The 14395-nt window shown below is 37.4% G+C and overlaps 1 protein-coding gene across 9 annotated transcripts in view; it reads right to left on the bottom strand.

Moving 5' to 3' along the window:
• DLGAP2 (DLG associated protein 2) overlaps nt 1–14395 on the bottom strand; it is a 1236668-nt gene that overhangs the window by 272724 nt on the left and 949549 nt on the right. For 6 of the 9 annotated variants that reach the window (XM_043984242.1, XM_043984239.1, XM_043984241.1 and 3 more), the window contains one exon: nt 4989–5054. The exons of the other annotated variants lie outside the window; for them this stretch is intronic. In XM_043984242.1, the coding sequence (XP_043840177.1) occupies nt 4989–5054 (66 nt within the window). The remainder of the gene's footprint in view (nt 1–4988; nt 5055–14395) is intronic. 9 annotated transcript variants of the gene reach the window in all.

Here is a 14395-nt window from a genome sequence, read left to right as displayed (position 1 = left end):
GTAGTAAGGATTAGCGATATGACAGATCCACACTTCTAAAGTAGACAGGCCTGTCTAACAGTTTGACAAATATCCAGTCTAAGGAGTATGTATTCAGTGCCCAAGGCACTGAGCTGGGTACTGGATCCTTTATTTTAAAGGATAGCAGATATAATAAACAGAGGCAATTTAAGGAAGCAATTTTGAATGGAAATGTGAGATGAAGGTAAATTCATGTATGCGGGAAGAAAACAAGCAAGGTCTACAACTATGCTTTTATCTCCACAATAACAAACTTCCAATTTCTTACTCTGGAAATCCAGTTAATTATCCAGATCAGTGACATGTACCCAGTGAGCTCCTTATGCATATTCATTGTTTTGAAGATTCAAAAACCATTAAGTAGTCCTTTCTATGCCAATTCTATGAATTTATCATATTTCACATTCTGAGTAATTGATGGATTTGCCATTTTTATCTAGATGTTTGTTAGGGAGGCAAATTTTTTGTGAAAATGACGAAAATTTCCAAATGAGCTCCTTTCAAAATCTTAGTGAAGCAACAGAATTAAGAGAGTCTCCTGCCAATGGAAATAATTCTAGCTTTGGTTTGAGTTTGGTGTGTACACAAATCAATCAATCAATCTAAAGCATTTATTAAATATTTACCATGCAATAAACACTATGATAGGTACTGGGGATTGAAAGGTGTTCATATTCTATGGGCAGTGGGGTTTATATAAATACAAAGTACTTGCAAAGCACAACAAGGTAATTTTTGAGGGGAGGAGGCACTAGTAGTTTGTGGTATTAAGAAATGTCTAACTTAAGAGATGAAGTTTGAGCCAAACTTTGAAGGGAGATGAGGGAGTACATTCTAAGAAGGGGGTGGAGGGGGCTGCTAGGTGGCACAATAGTTAAAGCACTGGCCCTGGATTCAGGAAGACCTGAGTTCAAATCCAGACTCAGACACTTGATACTTACTAGCTCTGTGATCCTGGGCAAGTCACTTAACCAACCCTCATTGTCCTGCCCCACCCTGCAAAAAATGAGAGTGGAAGAGACAGTCTATACAAAGGCAACATGAATTGTGTGTGAAGCCAGATTATCTGGACCTTAGAGTATAGGAATGGGTGGGTAGGACGCACAATGTTAAAGGTCTTCAATGTCAAAAGAAGTCTGTAATTTTCCTATAGGCAGGAGAGGCTCAGGAATTATTGCAAAAGGAAGTACTTTGGTCATACCTGAGCTTGACTGTGTGGATGAGAGGCTTCAGAAAGGAGAGATTGAGGGGCGGCTAGGTGGCGCAGTGATAAAGCACTGGCCCTGGACTCAGGAGTACCTGAGTTCAAATCCGGCCTCAGACACTTGACACTTATTAGCTGTGTGACCTTGGGCAAGTCACTTAAAAAGAAAAAAAGAAAGGAGAGATTGAGAGGCAGCTAAGTGACCCAGTGGCTAGCACTGGACCAGGAAGATCTGAGTTCAAGTTTGGCCTCAGAAACTTGTTAGCTGCATATCCTCTGCCTCTGTTTTCTCATCTATAAAATGGGAATACTAATAGCACCTACCTCCCAGGGTTGTTGTGAAGATCAAATGTGATAATATTTGTAAAGTACATCACAAACTTTAAAGCTTTATAAAAATATTAGTTATTATGTGAGGTAGGGAGAACAATAAGGGCCCGGTGAGCAGAAAAAAAGGAACAGTTATATGTTATGGAGGTAGAATTGACGAGATGCAATAATTCCTTGAATATGGAGGATGATGCAGAAGGAAGAGTTGAGAATATCTCCAGGATTTCAAACCCTGGTCACTGGAAGAATGGTGGTGCACTTACAAGTAATAGGGATATGAAGAAGAGGGGTAGGATTTTGAGTAAAGGGAATGATGTCTAGGTTGGATCCCTTTAGGTTGACATGTCTATGATTACATAGCTGTAATCCAAATTATTATTACAGTGAGATAATCAGAAATGCCAAGATTTTTCAATGGGATGGGGACTACTTATATAGAATATATATATAATCTCTATATACTACTTATATATAATATAAAAATTATGTTGAAATACATTTTTATATATGTATATTCTACTTATACAGATTAATGGCCTTTCAGTTTGCATAGCTCCAAATATAGAAATATTATTTATATAGAATAAGGACCTTTTAACTTGATAAATACCAAACTTTTTGGTTTGACAAATTACAAGGGAATTATTCAGCAGTATTGAAGAAGGACTTGGCTTCAGTGTAGCCTTCCATAGGAAGATCTCTATAGTTATTCTCTTTCCCTTCATAAATTATACTGTATTTAGTTATCTATTCCCTCTCATCCCTGTAGTAGAATGTAGAAATCTTTAAAGGCAGGAACTATTTTTCATTTGTATCCCTTCTGACTGGAAAAAGTAGGCATGTAATAAAACATCTTTTTGAATTGAATGAACTAGAAATGCCTTCCCTTATTCTAATGCTGTGACTCTGGACTAAAGAATTATAATGGTAATTCAATTCAATTTAACAAGCATTTAGTAGAAGGTAAGAGGCTCTCTCCCTGCTTTACTCAATTTTCCTTATATTTTTTCTTTTCTCCTATTGTTGCTGTTGTCTTCGAAAAGGCACAACTGATTTATCACAAAATGCCTTTTTACTTTCCTTTTTATTATATATTTTTGGCAAAACAAGAACAGCTTAAACCCACGAAGAAAATAATAGGCCACAGATAAAGGCGTGAGAAAGAGATGATCAGAGAATCATATAATCTTGGAGCTGAGAAGGATATTAGAAATTATCCAGTCCAATATTCTCTTTTTTTATAGATGAAGAAACTAAAACCTAAAGAGAAGTAATGTGCCCAAGTTTGAATAACTAGGAAATAAGAGTTAAGACTTGAATTCAGGCCTTTTGAGTTCAGGATCAGAGCTTCCCCCCACTATAAAATGCTACAAAATCGGAGTTTAAATTAAGATTTAGCACATTAATTGGGCCCACTGAGATTGCTAAGAGCAGAAAGGCTGATGCCACTTTTGCAGGCTAGGTATGGGATGGGCCGGGGAAAACAGTCCTATGGTTTGAAAAATTTGAAGACATGGGTTTATTAAATGAAGGCTCTGCTGCATCACATTGATCAAGTTATTTAGCCTCTAGCTATTTCTTCATCCATGAAGAGGAGATAATACTTATATACTCCCAACCTCATGGGGTAATTAAATGGACCACCCTTTTTTAAAAGGGCTGCCTGAAAATAAGCAAAAGAACAGTGGACAGTGATCCAAGACAATCCCAAAGGACTAATGATAAAAACACACTATCTGCCTCCAAAGAAAGAACTGATATTGATTGAACACAGACTGAAGCATGCTATTTTTCACTTTTTTTCATTTTTTTCTTTTATTCAAGTTTTCTTATACAAAATGACCAATATGGTAATGTTTTACATAAGTGCACATGTATAACCTATATCTGATTTCTTACTGCCTCAGGGAAGGGGAAGGGGAGAGAGGGAAGGAGCAATAGCATTTGGAACTCAAAACTTTAAATAAAAATATTTTATTATTTTTAAAAAAGAACATTGGATATGGAGGAGCTGAAGGACCCAGATTTGAATCCAATCTCTGCAAAATAGCAGCTTTGTAACCTTGAGCAAGTCACTTCTCTCTAGGGCTCTGTGTCCTTCCTCATCAGCAAAAGAGGGTTGGACCAGATAGCCTCCAAGCTTTCTTCTAGTTCTAAATTCCATGATCCTATTATAGCCGTGTAAGATTGTGGGGGAGGCAAGGGGGAGGGTTTAACCCATCTGTACAGTTTCTTTGTTCATTTAGAAGATGAAGTTGGATTTATTCAATATTTCTCACAAAAGCACTTGCCACTTTTACGTAAGCACGACTCCACTGCAAGTGCCTAATGGCCAAATACAGCACCAGCTTTATTGTGCCTAGGCCAGCAGAAAAATAAAATTACCACATGATTGTAACTAGTGCCAAGGAAAATAGAAACTGACAGTAATTCAGCACTCCCTCTGATAGCAGCACATAATCCATATGCAGCATCCAGACCTGTGCCAATGTAGGGAAATTAGATGGTTTGTGTCAAGTAATCAGTTATAAGGAAAAAACACAAATAAAAAGGAGTTGAGTCCCCCCATTTATATTTAAAATGACTTATATAGAAGGCACAGAGGAAACTTAAAGAGATATCTAATCACATAGAAGAAAAAGCCAGAGGGGTTGCTTTATAATATGTAAAGTCAGTTCAAAACGATTCAACAAAAAAATCATTTAAGTGCCTTGTAGATGGAAAGAGAGAGGTAGTCTGGCATGGTTAATAGAGAGGGCCGGCCTTGGAGTCAGAAAGACCTGGTTCCAAGTCCTATCTCTGTTATGGCCTGGCCCTGTGACTGTGACCAAACAACTTAACCTCTTAGCACCCTGGGCAAATCTCTAAAATGATAAATTACAGACCGATTGCCAATCTTCATATGTAGAGGGAGTTTCCACATTGGGAGTCCCTTACATTGAAAGAATCAAAAGGCTATATCCTGCTTCCCCTCTCATAAAGGGTGAAGTAGAAGAAGGTGGTAAGTGTTAGATCTAGAACCTTGGAGTCATAAATTTTTAGAGTCAGAAATGACAACTCAATCAATTCTCTTTTTCTAGAAAAGGGAAATCCCTGTTCTGTTTTTTTTTTTTTTTTTTGGCTACTTGTCATAATAATTGATCTCAACTAGGGAAATATCTTGATAAATCTGGTATTTAAAAATAAATTTTGTAAGCATACTCCCTTTAGTTTTCACTTAAAACAACAATCCTCAAAAACAAAACCTCAAACCTTTATCATATTGTAGCATTGAATTATTAGAATAAATTTCAGAAACAGACACTTTAAAAGAAACATTTGTCAAATGGTCCACCAATTTCTAGTTGTACAGTCTGTCACCCATACTTGGAGATGACTATGAAACACACATCTACTCTTTCCAACAACCAGTGCTTGTGTATCTGTACTCTACCTAGTTCCTCCTCTGCTGGCCCTGGAAAACTGATCCCGGGCTGGGCTAGATCTCCGCCCTCTTCCTCTGTAAAGACAGAAACAAAGTAAGGGTTTAACATCTTTTCACCTTGGATCATAGTCTTCCAAAGTGAATCTTTAAAACAATTGTTGGTTCCTAAACATTTGAGATCGTTGCATTTTCTTTTAGGTACTACTGTTTGGTATTGAATAACTGCTGGGAATTCTTTCCTTTGCCCTGAAACACAGACCTGGGAATTTGTGTACATATTTCAATTCCATTTCAGTACCAAGGCAGTGCCATATTTACTTGATGTATCCCAATCATTTATATTTACACGATCCTGGATAGCCTCATATTCATTTAGAATTTCAAAAGCTATGCTTAAGGAAGAAACTGACAAAGACTTCCATAATTATTCTGTGGCACATCTGGCAATATCAGGGGTTGCTATTATTGTTTCAATGATCTGTTTTATGCAAAACACTAACTCATTTCCTCATGTTGAATATTATAGTGACTGATATTTTACCCATATTAACTGTCCATGTAAAAGCATATACCTGAATTATAGAACTGAAGAGTGAGAAAAGACTTCAGAGCCCATCTAGCACGATACCTTTACTTTACAGGTGAGCAATTTGATACTTCAAAAAAAAGTGGCTTGTCCAAATTAATGTAGCTTGGACAATATCATATATATATATATATATATATATATATATATATATATATATCACCTCCCTTTTAAGCCCGTATTTTTTTCTGCTGCATAGTTGCTTCTATCTCTGTGGAGCTTTATGGATGTTGATGTTGCCGGTCATATCTGTCTATAGTCATTTGGAATCAAAAAGTGTCTATAGACATATAAATACATATATTAACATGTGTATATGTAATATTGCCTTAGCTATATAGATAATTTATTATTGATAATAGTTGACATGTAATAGTTTGTGGATTGAAAAGCATTTTGAATACATTTAATTCGTATAAGATAGGTAGGTTTTAACATTATTATATTCATAGATCTAGAGCTGGAAGGGATCTTAGAGGCTTTTTAATCTCGCTCCTTTTTACAGATGAAGAAACTGAGTCCCAGGGATGTTCATGAGATCAAAGATTAAGCACTAGAAGGGTCTTTAGAAGTCATCTAGTTCAACATCCTATTTCATAGATGAGGAATCTGAGAACCAGTGACTTTATGTGACTAGCTAATGGTCACACAAGTATTAAGTGGCATAGCCATTATTTAAATGCAAGGCTTATAATGCAATATTCAATCCTCTTTCCCTTCCACCACTTGGAGACTTGTCCATAGACACAGAAGAAGTAAGAGATGAGAGTATCAGAGAATAAATGAGGCAGTATCAGAGATGAGATTTGAATTCAAATTCTCTTATTCCATAGCTGGTGCTTATTCTACTCTGAGGAAGAATTGAACTCAGCTCTCCTCAGTCTAGTACCCCTTCTATTACACAATATGTAGTGGAACCAAATTCACCCTTTTAGTGCATATTCCTTAATCTGGCAACTTGTTTCTATTCTACATATATGTATGTATGTATGTATATATATATATCCTTCATTAAACATACAAGTTTATCTTTATATGTACACCTTTTCCTCCCACTGCTTTCAATTTTTCTGTTAAGAAAATGAGCACACATCTGCATTAGCATTGTATTCTGGAAAAGAAAAACACCTTCAGGCATGCACATATGAAATCATATTAAAATTGAGAAGGTTTATATATGACTTGAATCTTAAAACTGGATTTTCTGATACAAAAATGACAATATTTTAAGTGCATTATAATTCTATTTTCTGGACCCACACACACAACAACAGTTAAGAATAAAATGTCACACACCTCCAAGGCAACATGCATTGCCATGAATATATGTTTAAAAATAGTTAACACATACATTGAAATGCAGACTGCAGTTGAACTTGAAAACCTGTTACTTTCAACTGTAAAGCCATTCAGAGTTCTACTAGTTATATAATGAACTCTGTCCTTTCAACTGTTTGTAAAAAAGAAGATGATTTTGAAATGGGAATGACCAATTCAACAATGGCTGAAGCATGTTCTACTGTCCTGGATTGTGTTTACTGAACACTTATAAAGAGGTCATCTTATTTCTAAATGCCCCTTTGAATTGAAATAAATACTTTGTGAGACAGCTTAATAAAGAAAAAATCTAGTGTAATTCAGCCAGTCTCCATTTTTTTGCATACTCATAGCACTCTAAGCATTGTCTAATTTTTCCCTCCCAGCTAATGAACTATCTACCAGAAAGCTCGTCAGTCCAATGACCACATTAAGAACAATATGAAGCCAGAGATGGATATGCTTCTTTTTGAAATTTAATGGACAGTTGTAATTAAATACCCTCTTTTATTGGCCAGTTTCCATGGAGATGATGGTCACATGATCAACCTGATTAGCTTCAAAGCTTGTTTGTGTTGCCAAAAGCAAAACATGAATGTTTGACTATCAGAATGACCATAACCAAAGACAGAATATATAGACAGTACATTTTAAGCTAAGTTCCATGTACTACCCTCTTAAATTAGAATAAACTCTCAGGTTTGTGAAAGGACTACCTCTGATTTCAATAGAAATTTCATTTTCCAAATCTAGTAGGCAAAAACAGTGACTAGTTCCATTGGGTCCTCATAGTCTGGCAGTTCAAATCAACCAAACAACTTACAAACATTATTAAGCCCTTACTATGTTCTAGGCATCATACTAAGTATTGATAAATACAACAAAAATACAAAAAAACAGTTCCTGTCTTCGAGGCGTTTATGTTCTAATGGGCAAGACAATATGTAAAAATTATTGCATGATCAGGTAATAAAATGATATAAGTGTAAGTGCTCATCCTTGCTAGCTTCCTTTTGTGTTTTGTCTTACCCCAAGTAGATTGAAAGCTTCTTAAGGGTAGGGACTGTTTTCCTTTTTCTAATTTGCACTTAGCACATTTACCTGACACATAGTAGGTGCTTAATAAAATGTTTGTTGAATTGAATTATAATAACTACCAGAATTGTCTGAAGTTCAAATTACCTTCCATAGGTAATCAATATTGGATCACTCATTGCCTAATGGTCTCCATCTTTACTCCTCCCTATAGGAATACTTTGGTAGGGCAATGAAGGTTAAGTGACTTGCCCAGGGTCACACAGCTAGTAAGTGTCAAATTTCTGAGGCTGGATTTAAACTCAGGTCCTCCTGAATCCAGGGCAGGTGCGTTATCCACTGTGCCACCCAGCTGCCCATTATGGGATTACTTTGAAGCTATGTTCAAATATCCTGGCTCTTTATTGCCTCTAGAACAAAGCATAAAATCCTCAGCCTGACATTTTAAAGGCAGACAACAATCTGGCTCCAGTCTGTTTACGGACTTCTGTGACACAGCTCCCCATCATGCATGCTCTGTTCTAGCCAAACTGGCCTGTTTAGTTTTTCCTTGCATATGATGTTCCATCTCCCACAAGTGTGTGTGCTCTCTCATGCACTGCAATCTCACCTCTTCATCTTAGAATTCCTAAGGTCTCAGTTCAGGTGCCATTTCCTTTGTTGTTGTTGTTGTTGTTTTTAGTGAGACAATTGGGGTGAAGTGACTTGCCCAAGGTCAGACAGCTAGTAAGTGTTAAGTGTCTGAGGCTGGATTTGAACTCAGGTACTCCTGACTCCAGGGCTGGTGCTCTATCCACTGTGGCACTTAGCTGCCCTGCCATTTCCTTTGTAATCCTTTTTCTGAACTATCCTTACCCCAGCAGGTCTCCCAGTTTTTAGTACCTTTCCTGTCCTAAAATAATTTTCTATTTACATGTCTGTGTAAATATAGTATCCTTCCAGTAGACTGTAAGTCCCTTTAGGACAGGGATATTTCATTTGTGTTCTGTATACTCAGGGCCTAGCATAATATCTGGCAGAGTAAATCTTTAATATAATTGACTTGAAGTAAATGAATATGCATATTTTGAATATGCATATTTTGAGTCTCTGTGTTCTGGCCCTATTACATATTAGGAGAAGAAAACTGAGCTTAATTCCACATTTGCAGAAATCATCATATGACGCCAAAATAAAATAAATGTAGGATTATGTAATGGAACAATAGCTCCATTAGCTATGGTCTTTACACATTATGAGATTGGGAAACCAGAAGCTAAGTGTGTCTATTGCTCAACCCCTTTATTTTTTCTTATCTAAACCACTAAAAATGTCATAGCCAAAATGGACTAGTGCCTATATAGACAATGTATGTGAGATTAATCTGTGCTGTAAAATTAATAGCATCTGTATCCGAGTAATGCCCAAATATCTATCACACTTTCTTGGCAAAAATAGAAGTGTTCCTTAGACTGAAAAAAAAAATGGAATCATTCACTTACACATCTGAGTGCTTCTAATGAGTTTTAGTCTCCACTAGAGAAACACATAGTCTTTTTACTGTTATGACTTCTGATGGGATTTTCCTTACTTCAGATTGCTCTCTTACAATATTTTCCACCCGAATCACTTTATGAATTATTTTTTCTTATATACTGGAGCCTAATGATAGCAGCATGACCTAACATACCATATTTTACCTCTGGTAAATTGTGTTTGAAGTCTTTCTGCCTCTTCATTATCACTTTTTATATTATTATTAAAGAACCAATGCCTGAAGTTTACATAGACTGAAAGATTTCTCTGAAGGAATTGTTTCTCTCCTTTGAGTACTGACTCTTGAGTGTACAAGACTCAAGGAGAATCTTGGATACACACAATCACATACAATTGGTATGAGGTTGGGGGAAGAGTTCTGGTTTGCCTTACAAGATTTATGTTCTACTCCCAAGTCTGGTTCTTATTGTTTATTTTACTTTCGATAAGACTTTACTTCTCTCATCTGGTAAGAAAGCAGGTTGGACCAGATGACTTCCAGAATCTTTTCTAGTTCTAAATTTATGATTCTTATGAATACTCTCAAATAACAAAAATCTGAGGTCATATTTCCTTATGGATAATCACACTTTATGATCTTATCTACTCAGACTAGTGCCTGGGACCTTTCCTCTGCCCCAAGGTTTTCAAATGCCATTCAATCCTCTTACTCAAAGATCTATATCCTCCCAGAATCACATGGATAGAATGCATTGACATGGAAACCTAGGGGAAGACACAACCCACATAGCTGGGCAAAAGAATTATGTGACTGCTGCAGGCAAAGGAAATGACCTAGTTCCATGACTTCATTCAAGGTTTATGCTTAGAAATCACAAAGCTACCTTAATATAGGAGCTTGATCTCACAATTACAAGGGCAGGCAACCAAATCAAAACAGATGACCAGAAACTGAGTTGTCTCTGCTGCTGACTTTAATGCACAAGCATTTCCATGGGAAGAAAAATCTTACAGGAGGATGACCTCAAGTATGCTGCTTTTTTAATATAAGTCCCATACCCGCTTATTGATCCTGTCTTTTTGTCCCTTACGGTTCCTCTCCCTGCTTGTGACTGTGTGGTGGTCACAAATTTCACTAACCACAGTAGTAACTCACAATTATATGGTATTTTATTCTTTCCAAATCATTACATTCACAACCTACCTGGGAGATAGGTGATACAGGGGCAGCTAGGTGGCGCAGTAGATAGAGCGCCAACCCTGGATTCAGGAGGACCTGAGTTCAAATCCGGCCTCAAATACTTCACACTTACTAGCTGTGTGACTCTGGGGCAAGTCACTTAACCCCAATTGCCTCACCAAAAAAAAGAAAAAAGAGATAGGTGATACAGTTATTATAACCCCCATTTGAAAATGAGAACAATAGGATTCCAGATACTGAGATGACTTTCCCAAGTCACACAGCTTGTTATTGCTAGGATAGGGATCCAAACCCGAGTTTTCTCTGATACCAAACCAATGCTCCTTTAACAGTACTGCACTGTTTCTCCCATGTGAAGAACAGATGTAATGCAATACATCTCAGAGGAAAATACATACTTTTTCTCCAGTATTTGTTTCACTTCTCCACTAATATCCAGTGCTTCATTATAGCACAGAGATGACTCAGAATTCTCAAACTATGGTAGTAAAGGCCATGTTCTAGCAGGTGTTAATGAGCTGGACAAGCTGGAAGTTTGGGCCTATTGACACGGACGGTATACCTGTTATTGAGGACTACAGAATCATGGAATGTTTGAGCTAGAGGAAACTTGAGAGTTCAGTAAATCCAGTCCCCTTTTACAAGGGTGGAAACCAGGATCCAGAGACAAGAAATGAATTTCACTAGGTCACAGAATGAGGATGCAAACTTGTCTTCTGACTCTAAGCCCAGTATTATTTCTATGACCTCAATAAATTAAAAGAGTTTGGTCACCAGCCATGGCTCATGACATATTGCGGTTTCCAGGTGCAGCAATTCATGAAACTGTTTAATAAGGTCTAGACTACCTGTGACTGGAGAATATGTAGACATACCAAAATGTCTCAGATCCCTGGAGTACTGAAATGAGTTATTTACTGGAGAGTATGAGGTGATGGGTAGAATGCAACTCCTAGTCAGGAAATCCAGTTTTCAAGTCCTTTGATACATGCTGGCTATGCAACCCTGGACAAATCCCCTTAGCCTCTCTGGGCTCTAAACAAATTGTTAACACTATAAACCACTGATATGCATTGATAGAACCGTTTTCTTTAAAAAAACATTTCCTGGAGGCAGCTGGGTAGCACAGTGGATAAAGCACCAACCCTGGATTCAGGAGGACCTGAGTTCAAATCTGACCTCAGAAACTGACACTTACTATCTGTGTGACCCTGGTTCAAGTCACAACCCCCATTGCCCCACAAAAATAAAATAAAATAAAATAAAATAAAATAAAATAACTAAAAAACATTTCCTTACGCCAAGGAGACCACAAGTGATACTATAAAATAATAACCTCCTATAACCTAAAAAGTTGCATTCTAAGAAATATTTCAGACTTTCTCTGGTTATGTGAGTAGCTTGAATGAGGCCCTTTGGTTATACCTTCATCCAGAGCCTAATTTCACTTGATGAACCCGGGCAGCTGGCAAAGGTGGGTCATCACTTCCATGGCCTTTTAAATTGGGGCCATCCTGGAAGTAGTAGAAAAGGTTATCTTCATAAGGTGGTTTCAGGGGTTCAGAGTCTCTTTAAGCCTGTTGCAAAATATCACTTGCTTCCTGACACAAGTTATTTTTTAACAGCCTTTAGCTTTTCACACTATCATTATACAAAAGGATTACAATGACAATACCCTTTAAATTCATGCTAAGTGGCAAATGACTCCTATCAGATCATCTACTGAGGGCAGACTTTGATATGACTGATGGATGGAGAGGCCAAAGACATCAAAGACGTGCTTTTACTAAACCAGGAAAAAAAAACCACCTACAAAACTGGAAACACACATTTAGACATCTGAATGCATCTAATGAGTTTAGTCTCCACTAGAGAAAAATGCATCTCTTGTGGCTCTACCTATGCACCTGGCAGCCATAGGAACATAGACCACCCCACATGGACACAGCTGTCAGTGCTTACCACACAGGCAGGAATGAGGCAGCTTAGCTCTACCTATTAGGAGAGCCCAACAGTGTGTTTTGCCTCTTCCCAATGAGGCAGGTACTATGAGAACAGCTGATGGCTTCCATCCATGCTAGTATTACATCTTCTAAACAGTTATCTCAGCTCACTGAGATTTTCAGAGCACTGGTACTCTGTCTATCCTTGCAAAGACGAGAGAGGCAGGAAAAGAGTTCCTTCAGACGATTACCCCTGTAGCTGGGGGTAGGTGTTACAATTTCTTTATTTATGGCACCCTTCTCTGAAATACCTCTCATTTACACTCTGTATCTTTGTTTTGTTTTTGTGGGGCAATGAGGGTAAGTGACTTACCCAGGGCTCACACAGCTACTGTTCAAGTGTCTGAGGCCCCAGATTTGAACTTAGGTCCCTCCAGAATCCAGGACCGGCATTTTATCCATTGCATCATCTAACCTGCCCCCCTACACTCTGTATCTTTTATTTACCTAGTTGTTTACATGCTGTTTCTCCCCTTCACCTTACACCCTAAGAATGTAAGCTTCTTGAGAACATTAACTGTTTTTACTTTTCTTTGAGTCCCATAGCAACACAGTGCCCGGCACACAATAAATACTTAAAAATGCTTTTAAAACACTTATCTATTGGGGCAGCTAGGTGGCGCAGTGAATAGAACACAGCCTTGGATTCAGGAGTACCTGAGTTCAAATCTGGCCTCAGACACTTGACAGTGCTTACTAGCTGTGTGACCCTGGGCAAGTCACTTAACCCTCATTTGCCCCGCAAAACAAACAAACAACAACAACAAAAACCAAATATCTATTGAGTTTAGTGTTGTTATTCACATTTATATTATCCACTTTAAGTTTGCAAAGCACTACACCCTTGTGAGGTGGCCAGTATAAGTATTATTATCCTCATTTTAGAGAGGAAAAAACAGGTTCAGGAAGATGAAGTGACTTTAACTTAGGCACACAACTAATAAGTATCATATCCAGGGACTGGTTTAGTACAAAGCTGAACTCTTGCTCATGTACCTGAAATAGTAGGCTCCTGCTATGAAGTCTTACTGGGTCTATGCATGCTATTGAGATTGGGGTTTCCTAAGAATTGGGTGGTCTATGTCAATGGAGTCACTAGCTACTCAATGGTTCGATGAAACTGTCTGAAAGTCACTTGGCTGAGCCACAGAAGTCCTGAAACTCACCTTTACCTGAGAATAGATGGAAATAGAATGAAATGCTAGGTACCCATCTTTTTCTAAAATACCCACTGCTACATTTGGATGATATAGCATTATTTCTCTTCCAGCATATATATTTCCTGTTTTTATATTAAAATGAGTTTATATTCTCTAGAGTATACAGATAAATTTGTGGGAACTAGTAATGAGTGTGTGCTATGTTATTTTAAAAATTTGTATTTTAAAATTATATGTATCCATATCTTGACATGTACATCCTTTGGTACAGGGAGGCATCAACAATTTACTCATGGTCTTAGACATTTACCTGGGACACCAAGAGGCTGTCAATCAATAATTAATCAATAAACATTTACTAACATGTCAACTATGTGCCAGGCACTGTGATAAGCTTTAGGGATATCCCCCCCCCAAAAAGGCAAAAGATGGTGTTGCCTTCAAGGAAACTCACAATCTAATGGGCCAAATTATAAGAGAACATTGTACACAGTAATAGCAACTATTGTCTTAAGAACAACTTTGAAAAAATAAGTATTTTAACTATTATACGTACCCCAAATATATATAAAGGACCTATGAAGTAAGATGCTATCTACACCCAGAGAAAGAATTGATAGATAGAAGTATATATAAAA

This window comes from Dromiciops gliroides, chromosome 2, assembly GCF_019393635.1.
Source record: "Dromiciops gliroides isolate mDroGli1 chromosome 2, mDroGli1.pri, whole genome shotgun sequence".
Lineage (NCBI taxonomy): Eukaryota > Metazoa > Chordata > Mammalia > Microbiotheria > Microbiotheriidae > Dromiciops > Dromiciops gliroides.
Note: the sequence above shows the minus strand (reverse complement) of the source record. Positions and strands in the feature narration are given on the sequence as shown.